The 20,949-nt window shown below is 34.5% G+C and overlaps 3 protein-coding genes across 3 annotated transcripts; 2 read left to right on the top strand and 1 right to left on the bottom strand.

Annotated features, from left to right (window-relative positions):
* Positions 1-469: 469 nt before the first annotated feature.
* TVAGG3_0256640 (cilia- and flagella-associated protein 58-related family) lies at positions 470-1,456 on the bottom strand (the record flags this gene model as incomplete). Its single annotated transcript, XM_051228247.1, has 1 exon — positions 470-1,456. One exon carries the CDS (start codon positions 1,454-1,456, stop codon positions 470-472), a length of 987 nt encoding a protein of 328 aa, XP_051097977.1.
* An 8,038-nt stretch (positions 1,457-9,494) lies between these two features.
* TVAGG3_0256630 (cilia- and flagella-associated protein 58-related family) lies at positions 9,495-10,250 on the top strand (the record flags this gene model as incomplete). The annotated part of the gene is made up of 1 exon (XM_051228246.1): positions 9,495-10,250. One exon carries the CDS (start codon positions 9,495-9,497, stop codon positions 10,248-10,250), a length of 756 nt encoding a protein of 251 aa, XP_051097976.1.
* A 5,332-nt stretch (positions 10,251-15,582) lies between these two features.
* Positions 15,583-16,569, top strand: TVAGG3_0256620 (cilia- and flagella-associated protein 58-related family; the record flags this gene model as incomplete). The annotated part of the gene is made up of 1 exon (XM_051228245.1): positions 15,583-16,569. The coding sequence occupies one exon, from the start codon at positions 15,583-15,585 to the stop codon at positions 16,567-16,569; it is 987 nt and encodes a 328-aa protein (XP_051097975.1).
* Positions 16,570-20,949: the final 4,380 nt, after the last annotated feature.

Below are 20,949 nucleotides of genomic sequence, written 5' to 3'. Positions count from 1 at the left end.
CATAGAATAATCTCCCTTAAATCGATTTTTCTTTCAAAGTTTGCAAAAACTGCAACTGCAGGATTATTTTCACGCAAAGTATAGATATAAATGGCAGTATTATGTCGACAAAAGTCGTTATTCTGTTCAACGGCAAAACAAATTATTTAAGCTGTTAAATCTTTTCTTTTTTATAAAAACTTTGCTTTTAATTTTTCAATTTTTAAATGAGGAGAAAACAAACCAAAAGGAAGCAATACATTTCTAATTGGATATTGTGAAATACTAATTAAGAAAAATAACATCGCAAGCAATAAATGCATAGAAATTTCATTGTATCTGGATTTGCAGGATTTAAAAATAGGCGTTTATTAGTTTTGAGAGTGTATGAAATTTTTTTAACTTCAAATGAATTCTTAATATTAAATAAAGTAAATCAAACAATTTATAAAATAACAAATAAAAAAAAACAATATAGAAATAGAAATAATTAAGCACGAAGTTCGGAGACAGTTGGTAAGAAAGGTTTGAGTGCTTGTCGTGATGGATTCCATCCTTTAGGTAAAACTTTCGAAGGACGAGAATTTGTTACTTTCGGAATTACGATTGCTTTGTTTATCTTGTTCCCTTCGATTGCAGAGATAGATTGTGCTGTTGAAGGAACTGAACTGACTGGGAATCCACCGCCAATGAACTTGGCTGTGTTTCCTGCTATTTCTTCTGTTTTTGACTGTGTTGATGACCTCATCTCGTGGACTTTCTTCTTCTCCATGAAATATGATGATTTAGTGTAATTGAGTTCACCACGAACTTCTTCAACACTCTTCTTAAGTTCATCGATGTTACTTGAGCGATCAAACAGCTCTGTTTCGATCTCTTGAAGTTGTTTCGTCTTCATTTCGAGCTGTTCTTCAAGAATTCTAATTTCTTCATCACCGTCATCTTTCGTTTGACTTCCAACTTTCCTTTGTTCGCGAACAAGAAGTTTACGACGTTCTTCACGAAGAACTTTAAGTTTGTCGATTCGATAAAGACGTTCCATAAGTTTGTTTCGGAGTTCTTGTGTCATCTTGAGGAGATTAAGAAGTTCTGGATTCGATGCTTCTAAGAAACGCCATCTGTGGATATTCATCGGCGTTTCAAGTTCATCTTCAAGAGCACGAACACGACCTTGTTGGAAAAGGATTCCTTTCTCAAGATTTCGACATTCCGTTCGTAAATAAACGGAATGTTTCGATTTGTCCATCAATTTCTTCTGTTTTTCAACTTCGGACAACAATGTTTTCTTCAATTCGTCGACTTCATGGCATTTCTGTGTGTATGTTGCTGATTCTGATTTAAGACGGCCTTCAATAAGAACAATCTTCTCTTTTAATAGATCTAATGAATAAATTCTGTCATGAATCTGCTTTTGATAAAATAAGTTATATGTTGAATGCAATTGATTCAATATATTCGAACTCATCAACACTTTCATGAATATAAGAAAAATATGGAAAAAATTTAGCAAACCTATTGAAAATATTATTATTTGAATGATACACAATTTAATTGGGACAATGTCACGCCCGTAAAATATTTTTGCCATAATAATGTTAAAAAATGAACAAAAATCAGAACAAAGGGGAAGGCTACACTTTGACTATCTCAGATTCATATGTTGATTCAAATTCAACAAATGGACTTGTTATATTTAATAATCTAACAATAAACTCATTTTTTAACACTTTTAATCATTTATTTAATGAAAATTGTTCAATAAATTCTGGAAAAATTATCACTTATAATTTTTCATATCTTTCTACATTTGTAAAAACTGCTTCTGCAGGATTAGTTCCATCAAAAAAGTAAAAAAATACGCCATCATTAATTAATATCTTAAGATATTTTTAATGATATGTTTGCATTTGATTCAGATACTTAAATAAAAAGAAAATTTTTGTCAGTGAACAATTAAATTGCAAGTCAATAAGAATACCCTATACATTTTTAAGAGAATGCAATATCCGTCTCCAAAGCTTTTCCATTTCTCAATCTTCATGGAGAAATTGAATTAGTCTGTCTTCCCCACATATTCAAAATTGATTAGTTTCTCCTCTTCTCCTTGGAGAAAATCGAAATGAGCTCATTGGGTGCTTTGACCAAATTTAAAAATTTACCAAATATTGTGTTTTGTCAAGTAATAAACTGACATTTTAAATAGATAAATGTAAAAAATAGTGTATAGTTTTTCATTTTGGAGAAGTTTGTATTTTGGGACGAACTTTAAATTGAACGGTCAATTTAAAGCAAGTATTCAATTTTTTGGTCAATTTAAAGCAATCTTATATGTAGTTTGTTTTAAAGGCTTGATCAATAGCATATGATCAGTACTCGTTGAGTATGTTATGATGTTAAGAGATAATGGATAGTACACTTTAATATTGAAATTGAATTTGGATTATTATGCAATATTCTATAATATATATTATGATGATCATAAGAATGTGTTGTATGTGATGACACTTAAGTATCATTGATATTTTTTAATTATTGAAAAAGTTAGTAAATAATATTTCTTAATGTGGTGTTCTATTCCGTGAATTCAATAATCACTGTTTTAGAATTTATAAGTATAAGCTGAAAATGATAAGCTTAGAATGACAAGCTGATGATGCCGGGATAAAAAATAATAATCTGTCAAAATGGTTATTTTAATAATAAATAATATAAGAAGGTTAGGAAATGGACTTTGACCTTGAGAAAAAGCCCATCTTCTAACTTTCAGACGAATTTTGGTTAACATTGCGAGTGTCTGCTGCAAATCTCTGCTGAAGCAGCAGGCACTCGCAATTGTAGGCCATGGCAATTGTATTTATAGTGTTAGAATACAATTGCCATGACTTTTGTGTAATCATTTGATCTTCCTGGAAGGAGTTGCAATGGAAGCCAAACTCCACTCCATCCAGTATCAGAAAGCCAGGAAGGAAGTCTTAACCTTGAGAAAGGGCTTCCTTCTAGGCTTTCTGTGTTACATTGGATCATAATCTGTAGAGAAGGGAGTATTTGCAGATTCTGGCCTCTTATAAGGCCAGATCTTCGTATTTCATGCTTCCCAGGGCCGGATTTCTCTCCTGCCGCCATAGATCAGGACGGCATTTGAGAAAGCCGCCCTGAGTAATGTAAGGAAGCTCGGCCTCTACTGAGGCCAGAGACTGTGAATATTACGTCTTTCAGGCCGAGTTTCTGCGAAAATGTACTATCATGTGGATGATCACCGCAAAAACTCGGCTCCGAGGATGAATTTTGCAGGCTCTGGGGCCTTCCCCCAGATGGTAGCCAGGGAGCTCGGTATGTCAGGATTCCCATGGCCGGTTTCGCTCCTTGCCGCCTGGGATAGGGGCACTTTGAAGAACGCACGCCCTTATTGGATTTTAAAGCGAAACCATCGCCTTTGACTATGGTCAGGGCCTGTTATTTCTTTCTTTCAGCGGCCGAAATGAGAGAGATCTCAATGACTGTGGACGATCTCCCTCAAAATCGGCCCTGAGGATTGCATTGAGGCTTCTGCCCCTTTGAGCTTAGGTCAGAGCTTCGTTTTTTGGTAAGTATTCCCAAGGCCCGGATCCGCTCCTGCCGCCCGGGATAAGGGCTGCATTTGAGAAAGCCGGCCCCTGGGAGTTCTATAAACTTAAAAAGTACGCCTGTCTTATTGCTTAGTTTGGCCTATGTAGAAGCTGACCTTAGTTACTATGTATATGTCTATTCAGAGTGCGTGGTCATCTTTAGGCGCACAAGCCCTGATTCAGAAAGGTTCAAAAACGAAATGACCGAAGTATTTTCGAAATTTAGAGACGTATAGCCCAATGTTAAATATCGCGAACGACATAGTATTCATCACTTGGGCCACAATTACAGAACTTGATGGGATTATGCATTTTTTGAAAGGTCACCCTGGCCTCAATCTGCTAAGTGTGCGCTATGGAAGCGTATTCGCTTAAATGGGGTCACCTTCTCTCTGTGCTGAATATGCACTCTCTCGAACTCTTGAAACACATCTAATTACTTCAAGGAGCTCTGTTCTCCTTAGACTTACAAAAAACGTCTCTATACAACATTATAAAAGAAGATATTGTTTGGCGAAATGTCATAGGCAACATAAGCAATGTCCAGAAGCTTTGTTAGATTATAAATGAAGATCCACAAATCTACTCTTCTCTGGATATTCGTGTCCAATTACTTAGACGACAATCAGAAGAACTTTGGCTGCTGTGTGGTTTTTGAATCTATTGGCCCTCTGAGATATTAGTAGTCCAAGGCCTGTGTTTGAAGGCAACTTTGTCAATTTATCTGGAGACAGACCCCGGCATGGAGCCACATGCTCAGTAGCTTCAGTCCCATCAAAACATTCGATTAAAAATTGAATTTAGTAAATTATCCGTGAGAGTCTACTTGGGAAAAATACAACACGATATTTTTATAGAATAAAAGATTGTTAATATTGTCATAGCGCTTAGTTCACTTAAATTAGATAATAACTTAATTCTTCCTACGAATTTAGACTTGAACCATTATCTACTATAAATAACTTCTCCATAATATTATTACTTATGATAGAATATATTAAAAAATATATATGTGATAAATAAAAAATTAACTTATATGTTTTCATTAAAGTGATAACATATTATATTAGGATTTTAGATCGTGATAAAAAATAGAAAGGTTATTTTATTATTGAATGGAGGGAATTTTTGAGCGGATATTATATTGACGGATTGTTTAATAAAGAGGAATATTGTTGAGAGTACGTGTGTACTGCTAATAAGTAACTTATATAATAGTATAATTGGAACTTAGTTCACAATCAAAGTAACTAGTTATGGTGTTATCATTTAGAAGATATGCAAAGGCATATTAAAGTAGAGTAAAATACTATGAATATATACCTCTGCATTGGTAATACTCAACTATTTCTCTCGCTCTGTATATTGAAATATCCTCAAACTTTTTGCACATACATCGACGGAGACAAGTTTGCGTGAAACATAGACAATGCCTGCAAAGGTACTTATTCCGTATCGCACAATGGAGGTAGAGAAATGCCAGGAGTTGAGGAGAGCGATATCAGTGAGCCTGTCTGATCTATTTGTCTCCTATTACGTTGCAACTCTGACATTCAAAATAGTAAATCTACAGAACGAAGCTCTCTAACGTGAGATCAAGAGTGTAATTGGCTTATTCTTATGTAAAAAGTGAGAAGGATATATAGTTCATTATATTTTGCCCTGGTCGAGTTATTTAGCTGAAACAATACCTGCATTTTGTTAAACTCCCTTCTCGTTGATTGATATATTCACAAAAATTATAGGATAATCACGAATTACAATAGTATATATGCATACTAGAGAGACTCACATATTTTGTTTAATCTCCATCTGCGAGTTTCTCTTATCCATTAACTCTCTGTGAGGTGATATGCTGAATGGTGATTTATGCAGAGAGCAATACTTTCCATTTTATCCTCAGATATATTCATTATTTTTTACCCGAATTTATCTTGGAGAAAAAATTTTTGGACGAAAATACCGCATGTGTGTGCGCAATGTTGCTATATATATATTACACTGAGTAGTACCCAATATAATGAAAGGCCATCGTATACATTGTGTACGCGTTTTTTGAGCCACACCCGCAATTTTGTAAGACTCTCATATATCGCCTCCGTGGCGAGCCTAATCCTAACTCTCGCGAGTTCTATATCAAAACCCTCTGTCCCAAGTGATCCATAACACATCCCGAGATCTATTATTACAGTTATAGTGTTAATTAAAAAAGTAATGAGGAATAAGATGGAATTTTATTTAACACTTTTTAGATCTCAAAATGTTCTCTAGTGATAGAGACGTTTATACAAAAGTTAGCAGATGTTCGAATTGAGTATTTTCCTTTAGCGCCTTGCCTTGGTAAACCCCAATGTGTCATGCGGAACTTTTTTTCACAGGCCCTTTTCGAGATATATTGTGAAGTATATCAGGTCACCTGTTTTGGAGATGGCCAGCAAATCTTTTCAATTCAGAGAGAAGATTACAAACTTTTGTGGGGCACGCAGTATTGATTGGTTCTATTGTGGTGCATTTACTCCATCTATTCTAAAACTCTTTACACTGTTCTTTGTAATCATTTCTACTATTTATTGTTTTACATTGTGTGACGGTCATAGATTACTGTTCTGCGTATTATTCAGGAGCTATCCATCTAAACTTATCCTCTTCTCATTAAGCTTATCTCCATACATACAATATAATATATAAACAATTTTTCCGCCATTTACTCTCTATTCTTAAAATTCTCCTTCATTTCAATAAATCTTTCTTTATCAATGATCTCGTATTTTCATTCAATTGTCTAATATACATTCTATTTATATTTTCTAGTACGTTTTGTTTGAAAAATCATTATTTCACAAATTTATTTAGTAATAGAGAAGTACTCTCATTTAGTTGCATTAATTTATATATTAATTGATTATATTTACGAGATAAACTATTGTTGTAATTTTTTCAGTGATTTACGATAATTTTTAATTCAATTTTTAATCGGAATGTTTTGATGGGACGAGCTTTACTGAGCATTGGCTATCCCATCAAAACATTTCCATTCAAAACTCTGGCCTTCATCGAGCCAGAGCTCACATTCATCTCCTCAGAGCCAAGTTCCTCGACGGGTCGTCCTCATTAGGACACGATCCGAGAGGAAACTTGGCTCTTCATTAAAATCACAACTCTGGCCATTGCTAAGGCCCAGACGCTTTCGCAAAACATCCTCGGGGCCGGTTTCCTCAAAGGACCCGCCCTGATTCAGGGCGCCGGAGAGGAATCCAGCTTCCGAGGAGAGTGCCCCATACGAAGCTCTGCCTTTAGCGTGGCCAGGGCTTTCAAAAACAATCCCTCAGGGCCGAGTTTTTGCGATGATCGTCGATCATCTGTCGACAGTCTTCGCAAAGAACTCGGCCCTAAAGACATACAGGATACATCTTCTGGCCCCAGCAAAGACCAGTGCTTCGTTTTAAATACCCAGGCCGGCTTTCTCAAATGCAGCCCTTATCCCGGGGCGGCCAGGATCGGAATCCGGCCTTGGGATACTTACCAAACGAAGTCTCTGACCCTAGCAAAGGCCAGAGCCTACAAATGGCAATCCTCAGGGCCGATTTTTGAGGGAGATCGTCCACATCATTGACGATTCTCCTCTCAATTTCGCGCCTGAAAGAAAGAGAATACACAGGCCCTGACCATACGCATAAGCAGGGCTTCGCTTTAAATCATAGGGCCGGCTTTCTTCAAATTGCCGCCCTTATTCCAGGCGGCAGGAGCGAAAACCGGCCATGGAATCCTACCAATACCAAAGCCCGGGCTTCCTAACTGAAGCCAGAGCCTTGCAAAAATTCATCCTCAAGGGGCGAGTTTTGCGAATGATCATCCCACAATGATGAGACATTCTCGCAGAAATATCGGCCCCTGAAAGACGTAATATCACAGTCTCTGGCCTCAGTAGAGGCCCAGGAGCCTCGCTTTACATTACTCAGGGCGGGCTTTCTCAAATGCCGTCCTGATCTATGCGGCAGGAGAGAAAATCCGCCCTGGGAAGCATGAAATACGAAGATTCTGGCCTTATAAAGAGGCCAGAAGAATCTGCAATACTCCCTTCTCACAATATGATGATCCAACTGTAACACAGGAAACCTAGAAGGAAGCCCTTTCTCAAGTTAAAGACTTCCTTCTGGCTTTCTGATACTGGATTGGAGTGGAGTTTTGGCTTCCATTCAACTCCTTCAGGAAGATCAAATTGATTACACAAAAGTCATGGCAATGTATTCTTAACACTATAAATACAATTTGCCATGGCCTACAATGCGAGTGCTGCTGCTCACAGAGATTGCAGCAGACAACTTCGCAATGTTAACCAAAATTTCGTCTGAGAAGTTAGAAGATGCGGCTTTTTCTCAAGGTCAAAGTCCATTGCCTACCCTTATATTTTTTATTATTAAAAATAACCATTTGACAGATTATATTTTTTATCCCGCCATCATCAGCTTTCATTCTAAGCTTATCATTTTCAGCTTTATACTTTATAAATTCTAAAACAGTGATTATGAATTCACGGATAGAACCACCACATTTAATAAATATTTATTACTAACTTTTTTCAATTAATTAAAAATTATACAATGATACCTTAAGTGTTCGATCACATACAACACATTCTTGAGATCATCATAATTATATTATAGAATATTGCATAATAACCAAATTCAATTTCAATGTAAAGTTACTAATCCATTATCTCTTAAACATCATAAACATAACCTCAACGATTTACTGATTCATTTATGCTATTGATCAAGCCTTTAAAACAAAACTACAATATAAGATTTGCTTTAAATTGACCAAAAAAATTGAATACTTTGGCTTTAAATGACCGTTCAATTTAAAGTTCGTCCCAAAATACAAACTTCTCCAAGAATGAAAAAAACTATACACTATTATTTTTACATTTATCTATTTAAAATGTCAGTTTATTACTTGACAAAACACAATATTTGGTAAATTTTTTTAAAATTGGTCAAAGCACCCAATGAGCTTCATTTCCGTATTTTCTCAAGGAGAAGAGGCGAGAAACTATATCAATTTTGAATAGTAGTGGGAAGACAGACTAATTCAATTCTCTAATAGAATAGTTGAGGAAAATGGAAAAGCTTTTGGAGACGGATATTGCATTCTCTTTTAAAAATGTATAGGGTATTCTTATTGACTTGCAATTTAATGTTCACTGACAAAAATTTCTTCTTTTATTTAAGTATCTGAATCAAATGCAAACATTTATCTTATTTAAAAATATCTTAGATATTAATAATGATGGCGGATATGTTTTTACTTTTTTGATTGGAACTAATCCTGCAGAAGCATTGTTTACAAATGTAGAAAAATATTGAAAAATTATAAGTGATAATTTTTCCAGAATTTATTGAACAATTTTCATTAAATAAATGATTAAAAGTGTTAAAAAATGAGTTTATTGTTAGATACTTAAATATAACAAGTCCATTTTGTGGAATTTAATCAACATATGAATTGAGAAGCAAAGGTACCTTCCCTTTTGTTTCTTGATTTTTGTTCATTTTTTAACATTTATTATGGCAAAAATATTTTACGGGCGTGACATTGTCCAATTAAAGTTTGTGTTATCATTTCAAATATCAAATATTTCAATAGTTTTGCTAAATTTTTCCATATTTTCTTACTATTACATGAAAGTGTTGATGAGTTCGAATATATTGAATCAATGCATTCAACATATAACTTATTTTATCAAAAAGCAGAATTCATGACAGAATTTATTCATTTTAGATCTATTAAAAGATTGTTCTTATTGAAGGCCGTCTTAAATCAGAATCAGCAACATACACACAGAAATGCCATGAAGTCGACGAATTGAAGAAAACATTGTTGTCCGAAGTTGAAAAACAGAAGAAATTGATGGACAAATCGAAACATTCCGTTTATTTACGAACGGAATGTCGAAATCTTGAGAAAGGAATCCTTTTCCAACAAGGTCGTGTTCGTGCTCTTGAAGATGAACTTGAAACGCCGATGAATATCCACAGATGGCGTTTCTTAGAAGCATCGAATCCAGAACTTCTTAATCTCCTCAAGATGACACAAGAACTCCGAAACAAACTTATGGAACGTCTTTATCGAATCGACAAACTTAAAGTTCTTCGTGAAGAACGTCGTAAACTTCTTGTTCGCGAACAAAGGAAAGTTGGAAGTCAAACGAAAGATGACGGTGATGAAGAAATTAGAATTCTTGAAGAACAGCTCGAAATGAAGACGAAACAACTTCAAGAGATCGAAACAGAGCTGTTTGATCGCTCAAGTAACATCGATGAACTTAAGAAGAGTGTTGAAGAAGTTCGTGGTGAACTCAATTACACTAAATCATCATATTTCATGGAGAAGAAGAAAGTCCACGAGATGAGGTCATCAACACAGTCAAAAACAGAAGAAATAGCAGGAAACACAGCCAAGTTCATTGGCGGTGGATTCCCAGTCAGTTCAGTTCCTTCAACAGCACAATCTATCTCTGCAATCGAAGGGAACAAGATAAACAAAGCAATCGTAATTCCGAAAGTAACAAATTCTCGTCCTTCGAAAGTTTTACCTAAAGGATGGAATCCATCACGACAAGCACTCAAACCTTTCTTACCAACTGTCTCCGAACTTCGTGCTTAATTATTTCTATTTCTATATTGTTTTTTTTTATTTGTTATTTTATAAATTGTTTGATTTACTTTATTTAATATTAAGAATTCATTTGAAGTTAAAAAAATTTCATACACTCTCAAAACTAATAAACGCCTATTTTTAAATCCTGCAAATCCAGATACAATGAAATTTCTATGCATTTATTGCTTGCGATGTTATTTTTCTTAATTAGTATTTCACAATATCCAATTAGAAATGTATTGCTTCCTTTTGGTTTGTTTTCTCCTCATTTAAAAATTGAAAAATTAAAAGCAAAGTTTTTATAAAAAAGAAAAGATTTAACAGCTTAAATAATTTGTTTTGCCGTTGAACAGAATAACGACTTTTGTCGACATAATACTGCCATTTATATCTATACTTTGCGTGAAAATAATCCTGCAGTTGCAGTTTTTGCAAACTTTGAAAGAAAAATCGATTTAAGGGAGATTATTCTATGAGAAACTATTGAGCAGTTTTCATTAAATATATGAGTAAACGTATTAAAATCGTAACCTTCTTTTATATTCTTAAATATAACAGTTCCTGATCCTGTGGTTGAATTAGAGTCAACATATGAATCTGAAATAGTCGAATTATAACCATCTATATCTTGCCCAAACATGTATTTTGCAGTGTTATTTAAAAATATGCAGTGATCTAAATTAGTTTTGGATATACAATAAAATAGAACTTGGTTTTTATCTGCTCCACATTTATTTCCAATAATATTACAATACGAAACTGTATGAGTTAATGAATAATCTGAAGAGGAAAATAAAAGCGAAAAACTTTCAATTTGAGCGTTTTCTCTAAATGTTGAAAAATTATATGTACCCGAATTTCCTAAAAGTCCAATAGTTATTGATGAATACATTTGTTGTTTGTGATGTTGTTATTATCAAAACATATATCGCCAAAAGAAATACCAAATGTGTAACTTCCTTTTTCTTCATTTTCTCCACATTTAAGAACAGAAACTTCAATTGCATAGTTTTTATTAGAAAGGTATTGCTTAGCAGCTTGAGCAAATGCCATAGCTTGCTCTGCTATTGACGCATAATAACATGTTCGATGTTGGACGAACTCTCCATCTGCTTGGCAGTTATAATAAACAGACCCTCCACCATATTCTGTGGTGGAACTACAATTGGTAAATACTGTTTCTTCAAGTAATGTACACACTTTATTAGTTCTTTGAATGCAAATTGCGCCAGTTTCTTTGCATTCTTTATAGAAACAAAGTAAAACATAATAATTATTGATACTGCTATTATCAAATAATACGGTCCCATTTTGTATATAGTCACATTTATCTTTACTACCAAAATATTGATCCCAGCTGGACTTTTTTGCATTTTTCAAATTTAATATGTGCATTTAAATATGCCGAAGATTGATTAGGTTTAATCATCTAGTAATGAATATTATTCTTCTCTTTGTTCTGTATCATAAAGTTCATCACTGCAAGATTTGTCTGTATTTTGTCGCATAATAAAGTCGTAAAAATATTTTTACGGGTGTGAACTATCCAAAGAAAAAGAATTTCCAATTTAAACTGTGACATCGCTAATGATCGAAAAATTAACAATTTTAATAAGGATCTAATTTGTAGAAATAACAACAAGAACCTCCAAAATCCAAAATACAAAGGGACGAACTTTAAATTGAATGGTCAATTTAAAGCAAGTATTCAATTTTTTGGTCAATTTAAAGCAATGAATGAGAAAAACTTTGAGCTTAGGGCTAATGAAGGTTTTTACAACGTAGATAGATAGACAAATGTATATGTCATCATTCCTATGAGTATGGTAGATTTCTATAAAAAGTGAGTGCAATATCACATTGCATTTCGAAACATGAGAGAAATAAGCATATATATACGTTATTACATATATATCTATATGCTATTCTATATTATTACAATGTTAAAATAAGAAAAGCTCTAAGAGTCTCATTTGAAATATAATCTATGTTATTTTTATATAACAATTATCAATGAGAATGTAAATTATATTTGATTAGACGATAAATGATGAATAGACTTAATTATTTATGATTAGACATGTGTGAATAGAAAAATTTGTTAACATTTATGAAGATAATGTGTTTTGATTGAGATTACATTTGTGCTTAGTGGGATATTGCTATTATATTGCATTTATATGTGTAAATTAGGAAAACTCGCACTTTTTCACTTGAATGTGATTCATTGAATTTTAATTCAAGAAAGGAGTTTACAAATGCAGAGTATTGTTCCTTTACCCTGCATTTGTAAACTCCTTTCTCGAATAGCTTGCACTTTTTCACTTGAATGTGATTCATTGAATTTCAATTCAAGAAAGGAGTTTACAAATGCAGAGTATTGTTCCTTTACCCTGCATTTGTAAACTCCTTTCTTGAATATCTTCATTTCTTTTAATTATAAAGATCACATTCTGTATAAAACTCCTCAAATATCCTCAATTTCCCATTACAATAATAAATAACCATTTTCTATATTTCTTAAATTTCTCTAATCCTTAATTTTCTTATCAAATTTGTTATTTTTTCAATAATTTTTAAAATTTTCTAATATTTTTTGGAAATTTTTATTTAATTTTGTGAGAAATTTATTCAATTCTTATTATATAATAATATTATTCAAAAATATTGTTGTAATTTTTCAGTGATTACGATAATTTTTAATTCAATTTTTAATCGAATGTTTTGATGGGACGAGCTTACTGAGCATTGGCTCATCCCATCAAAACATTCCATTCAAAACTCTGGCCTTCATCGAGGCCAGAGCTCACAATTCATCTCCTCAGAGCCAAGTTCCTCGACGGTCGTCCTCATTAGGCACGATCCGAGAGGAACTTGGCTCTTCATTAAAATCACAAGCTCTGGCCATTGCTAAGGCCAGAGCTTCGCAAACCATCCTCGGGGCCGGTTTCCTCAAAGACCGCCCTGATTCAGGGCGGCCGGAGAGGAATCCAGCTCCGAGAGAGTGCCCATACGAAGCTCTGGCCTTAGCAGTGGCCAGGGCTTTCAAAAACAATCCTCAGGGCCGAGTTTTGCGATGATCGTCGATCATGTCGACAGTCTCGCAAGAACTCGGCCCTGAAAGACATACAGATACATGCTCTGGCCCCAGCAAAGACCAGGGCTTCGTTTTAAATACCCAGGGCCGGCTTTCTCAAATGCAGCCCTTATCCCGGGCGGCAGGAGCGGAATCCGGCCTTGGGATACTTACCAAACGAAGCTCTGACCCTAGCAAAGGCCAGAGCCTACAAATGCAATCCTCAGGGCCGATTTTGAGGGAGATCGTCCACATCATTGACGATCTCCTCTCATTTCGGCCCTGAAAGAAAGAAATACACAGGCCCTGACCATAGCAAAGGCCAGGGCTTCGCTTTAAATCCATAGGGCCGGCTTTCTCAAATGCCGCCCTTATCCCAGGCGGCAGGAGCGAAAACCGGCCATGGGAATCCTACAATACCAAGCCCTGGCTCCTACTGAGGCCAGAGCCTGCAAAATTCATCCTCAGGGCCGAGTTTTGCGATGATCATCCACATGATAGACATTCTCGCAGAAACTCGGCCCTGAAAGACGTAATATCACAGTCTCTGGCCTCAGTAGAGGCCAGAGCCTCGCTTACATTACTCAGGGCCGGCTTTCTCAAATGCCGTCCTGATCTATGGCGGCAGGAGAGAAATCCGGCCCTGGGAAGCATGAAATACGAAGATCTGGCCTTATAAGAGGCCAGAATCTGCAAATACTCCCTTCTCTACAGATTATGATCCAATGTAACACAGAAAGCCTAGAAGGAAGCCCTTTCTCAAGGTTAAGACTTCCTTCCTGGCTTTCTGATACTGGATGGAGTGGAGTTTGGCTTCCATTGCAACTCCTTCCAGGAAGATCAAATGATTACACAAAAGTCATGGCAATTGTATTCTAACACTATAAATACAATTGCCATGGCCTACAATTGCGAGTGCCTGCTGCTTCAGCAGAGATTTGCAGCAGACACTCGCAATGTTAACCAAAATTCGTCTGAAAGTTAGAAGATGGGCTTTTTCTCAAGGTCAAAGTCCATTTCCTAACCTTCTTATATTTATTTATTAAAATAACCATTTTGACAGATTATTATTTTTTATCCCGGCATCATCAGCTTGTCATTCTAAGCTTATCATTTTCAGCTTATACTTATAAATTCTAAAACAGTGATTATTGAATTCACGGAATAGAACACCACATTAAGAAATATTATTTACTAACTTTTTCAATAATTAAAAAATATCAATGATACTTAAGTGTCATCACATACAACACATTCTTATGATCATCATAATATATATTATAGAATATTGCATAATAATCCAAATTCAATTTCAATATTAAAGTGTACTATCCATTATCTCTTAACATCATAACATACTCAACGAGTACTGATCATATGCTATTGATCAAGCCTTTAAAACAAACTACATATAAGATTGCTTTAAATTGACCAAAAAATTGAATACTTGCTTTAAATTGACCGTTCAATTTAAAGTTCGTCCCAAAATACAAACTTCTCCAAAATGAAAAACTATACACTATTTTTTACATTTATCTATTTAAAATGTCAGTTTATTACTTGACAAAACACAATATTTGGTAAATTTTTAAATTTGGTCAAAGCACCCAATGAGCTCATTTCGATTTTCTCCAAGGAGAAGAGGAGAAACTAATCAATTTTGAATATGTGGGGAAGACAGACTAATTCAATTTCTCCATGAAGATTGAGAAATGGAAAAGCTTTGGAGACGGATATTGCATTCTCTTAAAAATGTATAGGGTATTCTTATTGACTTGCAATTTAATTGTTCACTGACAAAAATTTTCTTTTTATTTAAGTATCTGAATCAAATGCAAACATATCATTAAAAATATCTTAAGATATTAATTAATGATGGCGTATTTTTTTACTTTTTTGATGGAACTAATCCTGCAGAAGCAGTTTTTACAAATGTAGAAAGATATGAAAAATTATAAGTGATAATTTTTCCAGAATTTATTGAACAATTTTCATTAAATAAATGATTAAAAGTGTTAAAAAATGAGTTTATTGTTAGATTATTAAATATAACAAGTCCATTTGTTGAATTTGAATCAACATATGAATCTGAGATAGTCAAAGTGTAGCCTTCCCCTTTGTTCTGATTTTTGTTCATTTTTTAACATTATTATGGCAAAAATATTTTACGGGCGTGACATTGTCCCAATTAAATTGTGTATCATTCAAATAATAATATTTTCAATAGGTTTGCTAAATTTTTTCCATATTTTTCTTATATTCATGAAAGTGTTGATGAGTTCGAATATATTGAATCAATTGCATTCAACATATAACTTATTTTATCAAAAGCAGATTCATGACAGAATTTATTCATTAGATCTATTAAAAGAGAAGATTGTTCTTATTGAAGGCCGTCTTAAATCAGAATCAGCAACATACACACAGAAATGCCATGAAGTCGACGAATTGAAGAAAACATTGTTGTCCGAAGTTGAAAAACAGAAGAAATTGATGGACAAATCGAAACATTCCGTTTATTTACGAACGGAATGTCGAAATCTTGAGAAAGGAATCCTTTTCCAACAAGGTCGTGTTCGTGCTCTTGAAGATGAACTTGAAACGCCGATGAATATCCACAGATGGCGTTTCTTAGAAGCATCGAATCCAGAACTTCTTAATCTCCTCAAGATGACACAAGAACTCCGAAACAAACTTATGGAACGTCTTTATCGAATCGACAAACTTAAAGTTCTTCGTGAAGAACGTCGTAAACTTCTTGTTCGCGAACAAAGGAAAGTTGGAAGTCAAACGAAAGATGACGGTGATGAAGAAATTAGAATTCTTGAAGAACAGCTCGAAATGAAGACGAAACAACTTCAAGAGATCGAAACAGAGCTGTTTGATCGCTCAAGTAACATCGATGAACTTAAGAAGAGTGTTGAAGAAGTTCGTGGTGAACTCAATTACACTAAATCATCATATTTCATGGAGAAGAAGAAAGTCCACGAGATGAGGTCATCAACACAGTCAAAAACAGAAGAAATAGCAGGAAACACAGCCAAGTTCATTGGCGGTGGATTCCCAGTCAGTTCAGTTCCTTCAACAGCACAATCTATCTCTGCAATCGAAGGGAACAAGATAAACAAAGCAATCGTAATTCCGAAAGTAACAAATTCTCGTCCTTCGAAAGTTTTACCTAAAGGATGGAATCCATCACGACAAGCACTCAAACCTTTCTTACCAACTGTCTCCGAACTTCGTGCTTAATTATTTCTATTTCTATATTGTTTTTTTTTATTTGTTATTTTATAAATTGTTTGATTTACTTTATTTAATATTAAGAATTCATTTGAAGTTAAAAAAATTTCATACACTCTCAAAACTAATAAACGCCTATTTTTAAATCCTGCAAATCCAGATACAATGAAATTTCTATGCATTTATTGCTTGCGATGTTATTTTTCTTAATTAGTATTTCACAATATCCAATTAGAAATGTATTGCTTCCTTTTGGTTTGTTTTCTCCTCATTTAAAAATTGAAAAATTAAAAGCAAAGTTTTTATAAAAAAGAAAAGATTTAACAGCTTAAATAATTTGTTTTGCCGTTGAACAGAATAACGACTTTTGTCGACATAATACTGCCATTTATATCTATACTTTGCGTGAAAATAATCCTGCAGTTGCAGTTTTTGCAAACTTTGAAAGAAAAATCGATTTAAGGGAGATTATTCTATGAGAAACTATTGAGCAGTTTTCATTAAATATATGAGTAAACGTATTAAAATCGTAACCTTCTTTTATATTCTTAAATATAACAGTTCCTGATCCTGTGGTTGAATTAGAGTCAACATATGAATCTGAAATAGTCGAATTATAACCATCTATATCTTGCCCAAACATGTATTTTGCAGTGTTATTTAAAAATATGCAGTGATCTAAATTAGTTTTGGATATACAATAAAATAGAACTTGGTTTTTATCTGCTCCACATTTATTTCCAATAATATTACAATACGAAACTGTATGAGTTAATGAATAATCTGAAGAGGAAAATAAAAGCGAAAAACTTTCAATTTGAGCGTTTTCTCTAAATGTTGAAAAATTATATGTACCCGAATTTCCTAAAAGTCCAATAGTTATTGATGAATACATTTGTTGTTTGTGATGTTGTTATTATCAAAACATATATCGCCAAAAGAAATACCAAATGTGTAACTTCCTTTTTCTTCATTTTCTCCACATTTAAGAACAGAAACTTCAATTGCATAGTTTTTATTAGAAAGGTATTGCTTAGCAGCTTGAGCAAATGCCATAGCTTGCTCTGCTATTGACGCATAATAACATGTTCGATGTTGGACGAACTCTCCATCTGCTTGGCAGTTATAATAAACAGACCCTCCACCATATTCTGTGGTGGAACTACAATTGGTAAATACTGTTTCTTCAAGTAATGTACACACTTTATTAGTTCTTTGAATGCAAATTGCGCCAGTTTCTTTGCATTCTTTATAGAAACAAAGTAAAACATAATAATTATTGATACTGCTATTATCAAATAATAATACGGTCCCATTTTGTATATAGTCACATTTATCTTTACTACCAAAATATTGATCCCAGCTGGACTTTTTTGCATTTTTCAAATTTAATATGTGCATTTAAATATGCCGAAGATTGATTAGGTTTAATCATCTAGTAATGAATATTATTCTTCTCTTTGTTCTGTATCATAAAGTTCATCACTGCAAGATTTGTCTGTATTTTGTCGCATAATAAAGTCGTAAAAATATTTTTACGGGTGTGAACTATCCAAAGAAAAAGAATTTCCAATTTAAACTGTGACATCGCTAATGATCGAAAAATTAACAATTTTAATAAGGATCTAATTTGTAGAAATAACAACAAGAACCTCCAAAATCCAAAATACAAAGGGACGAACTTTAAATTGAATGGTCAATTTAAAGCAAGTATTCAATTTTTTGGTCAATTTAAAGCAATGAATGAGAAAAACTTTGAGCTTAGGGCTAATGAAGGTTTTTACAACGTAGATAGATAGACAAATGTATATGTCATCATTCCTATGAGTATGGTAGATTTCTATAAAAAGTGAGTGCAATATCACATTGCATTTCGAAACATGAGAGAAATAAGCATATATATACGTTATTACATATATATCTATATGCTATTCTATATTATTACAATGTTAAAATAAGAAAAGCTCTAAGAGTCTCATTTGAAATATAATCTATGTTATTTTTATATAACAATTATCAATGAGAATGTAAATTATATTTGATTAGACGATAAATGATGAATAGACTTAATTATTTATGATTAGACATGTGTGAATAGAAAAATTTGTTAACATTTATGAAGATAATGTGTTTTGATTGAGATTACATTTGTGCTTAGTGGATATTGCTATTATTGCATTTATATGTGTAAATTAGGTGCACTTTTCACTTGAATGTGATTATTGAATTTTAATTAGAGTTTAAATGCAGAGTATTGTTCCTTTACTGCATTTGTAAATCTCGAATAGCTTGCACTTTTTCACTTGAATGTGATTCATTGAATTTCAATTCAAGAAAGGAGTTTACAAATGCAGAGTATTGTTCCTTTACCCTGCATTTGTAAACTCCTTTCTCGAATAGCTTGCACTTTTTCACTTGAATGTGATTCATTGAATTTCAATTCAAGAAAGGAGTTTACAAATGCAGAGTATTGTTCCTTTACCCTGCATTTGTAAACTCCTTTCTCGAATAGCTTGCACTTTTTCACTTGAATGTGATTCATTGAATTTCAATTCAAGAAAGGAGTTTACAAATGCAGAGTATTGTTCCTTTACCCTGCATTTGTAAACTCCTTTCTCGAATAGCTTGCACTTTTTCACTTGAATGTGATTCATTGAATTTCAATTCAAGAAAGGAGTTTACAAATGCAGAGTATTGTTCCTTTACCCTGCATTTGTAAACTCCTTTCTCGAATAGCTTGCACTTTTTCACTTGAATGTGATTCATTGAATTTCAATTCAAGAAAGGAGTTTACAAATGCAGAGTATTGTTCCTTTACCCTGCATTTGTAAACTCCTTTCTTGAATATCTTCATTTCTTTTAATTATAAAGATCACATTCTGTATAAAACTCCTCAAATATCCTCAATTTCCCATTACAATAATAAATAACCATTTTCTATATTTCTTAAATTTCTCTAATCCTTAATTTTCTTATCAAATTTGTTATTTTTTCAATAATTTTTAAAATTTTCTAATATTTTTTGGAAATTTTTATTTAATTTTGTGAGAAATTTATTCAATTCTTATTATATAATAATATTATTCAAAAATATTGTTGTAATTTTTCAATGATTACGATAATTTTTAATTCAATTTTTAATCGAATGTTTTGATGGGACGAGCTTACTGAGCATTGGCTCATCCCATCAAAACATTCCATTCAAAACTCTGGCCTTCATCGAGGCCAGAGCTCACAATTCATCTCCTCAGAGCCAAGTTCCTCGACGGTCGTCCTCATTAGGCACGATCCGAGAGGAACTTGGCTCTTCATTAAAATCACAAGCTCTGGCCATTGCTAAGGCCAGAGCTTCGCAAACCATCCTCGGGGCCGGTTTCCTCAAAGACCGCCCTGATTCAGGGCGGCCGGAGAGGAATCCAGCTCCGAGAGAGTGCCCATACGAAGCTCTGGCCTTAGCAGTGGCCAGGGCTTTCAAAAACAATCCTCAGGGCCGAGTTTTGCGATGATCGTCGATCATGTCGACAGTCTCGCAAGAACTCGGCCCTGAAAGACATACAGATACATGCTCTGGCCCCAGCAAAGGCCAGGGCTTCGTTTTAAATACCCAGGGCCGGCTTTCTCAAATGCAGCCCTTATCCCGGGCGGCAGGAGCGGAATCCGGCCTTGGGATACTTACCAAACGAAGCTCTGACCCTAGCAAAGGCCAGAGCCTACAAATGCAATCCTCAGGGCCGATTTTGAGGGAGATCGTCCACATCATTGACGATCTCCTCTCATTTCGGCCCTGAAAGAAAGAAATACACAGGCCCTGACCATAGCAAAGGCCAGGGCTTCGCTTTAAATCCATAGGGCCGGCTTTCTCAAATGCCGCCCTTATCCCAGGCGGCAGGAGCGAAAACCGGCCATGGGAATCCTACAATACCAAGCCCTGGCTCCTACTGAGGCCAGAGCCTGCAAAATTCATCCTCAGGGCCGAGTTTTGCGATGATCATCCACATGATAGACATTCTCGCAAAACTCGGCGCCCTGAAAAGACGTATAATCACAGTCTCTGGCCTCTAGTAGAGGCCAGAGCCTCGCTTACATTACTCAGGGCCGGCTTTCTCAATGCCGTCCTGAATCTATGGCGCAGGAGAGAAATCCGGCCCTGGGAAGCAATGAAATACGAAGATCTGGCCTTATAAGAGGCCAGAATCTGCAAATACTCCCTTCTCTACAGATTATGATCCAATGTAACACAGAAAGCCTAGAAGGAAGCCCCTTTCTCAAGGTTAAGACTTCCTTCCTGGCTTTCTGATACTGGATGGAGTGGAGTTTGGCTTCCATTGCAACTCCTTCCAGGAAGATCAAATGATTACAACAAAAGTCATGGCAATTGTATTCTAACAC

The sequence above is a fragment of the Trichomonas vaginalis genome, chromosome V (assembly GCF_026262505.1).
Source record: "Trichomonas vaginalis G3 chromosome V, whole genome shotgun sequence".
NCBI classification, from domain to species: Eukaryota; Parabasalia; order Trichomonadida; family Trichomonadidae; genus Trichomonas; species Trichomonas vaginalis.
The sequence above is the reverse complement of the archived record's forward strand: the minus strand, read 5'-3'. Positions and strand labels throughout refer to the sequence as shown.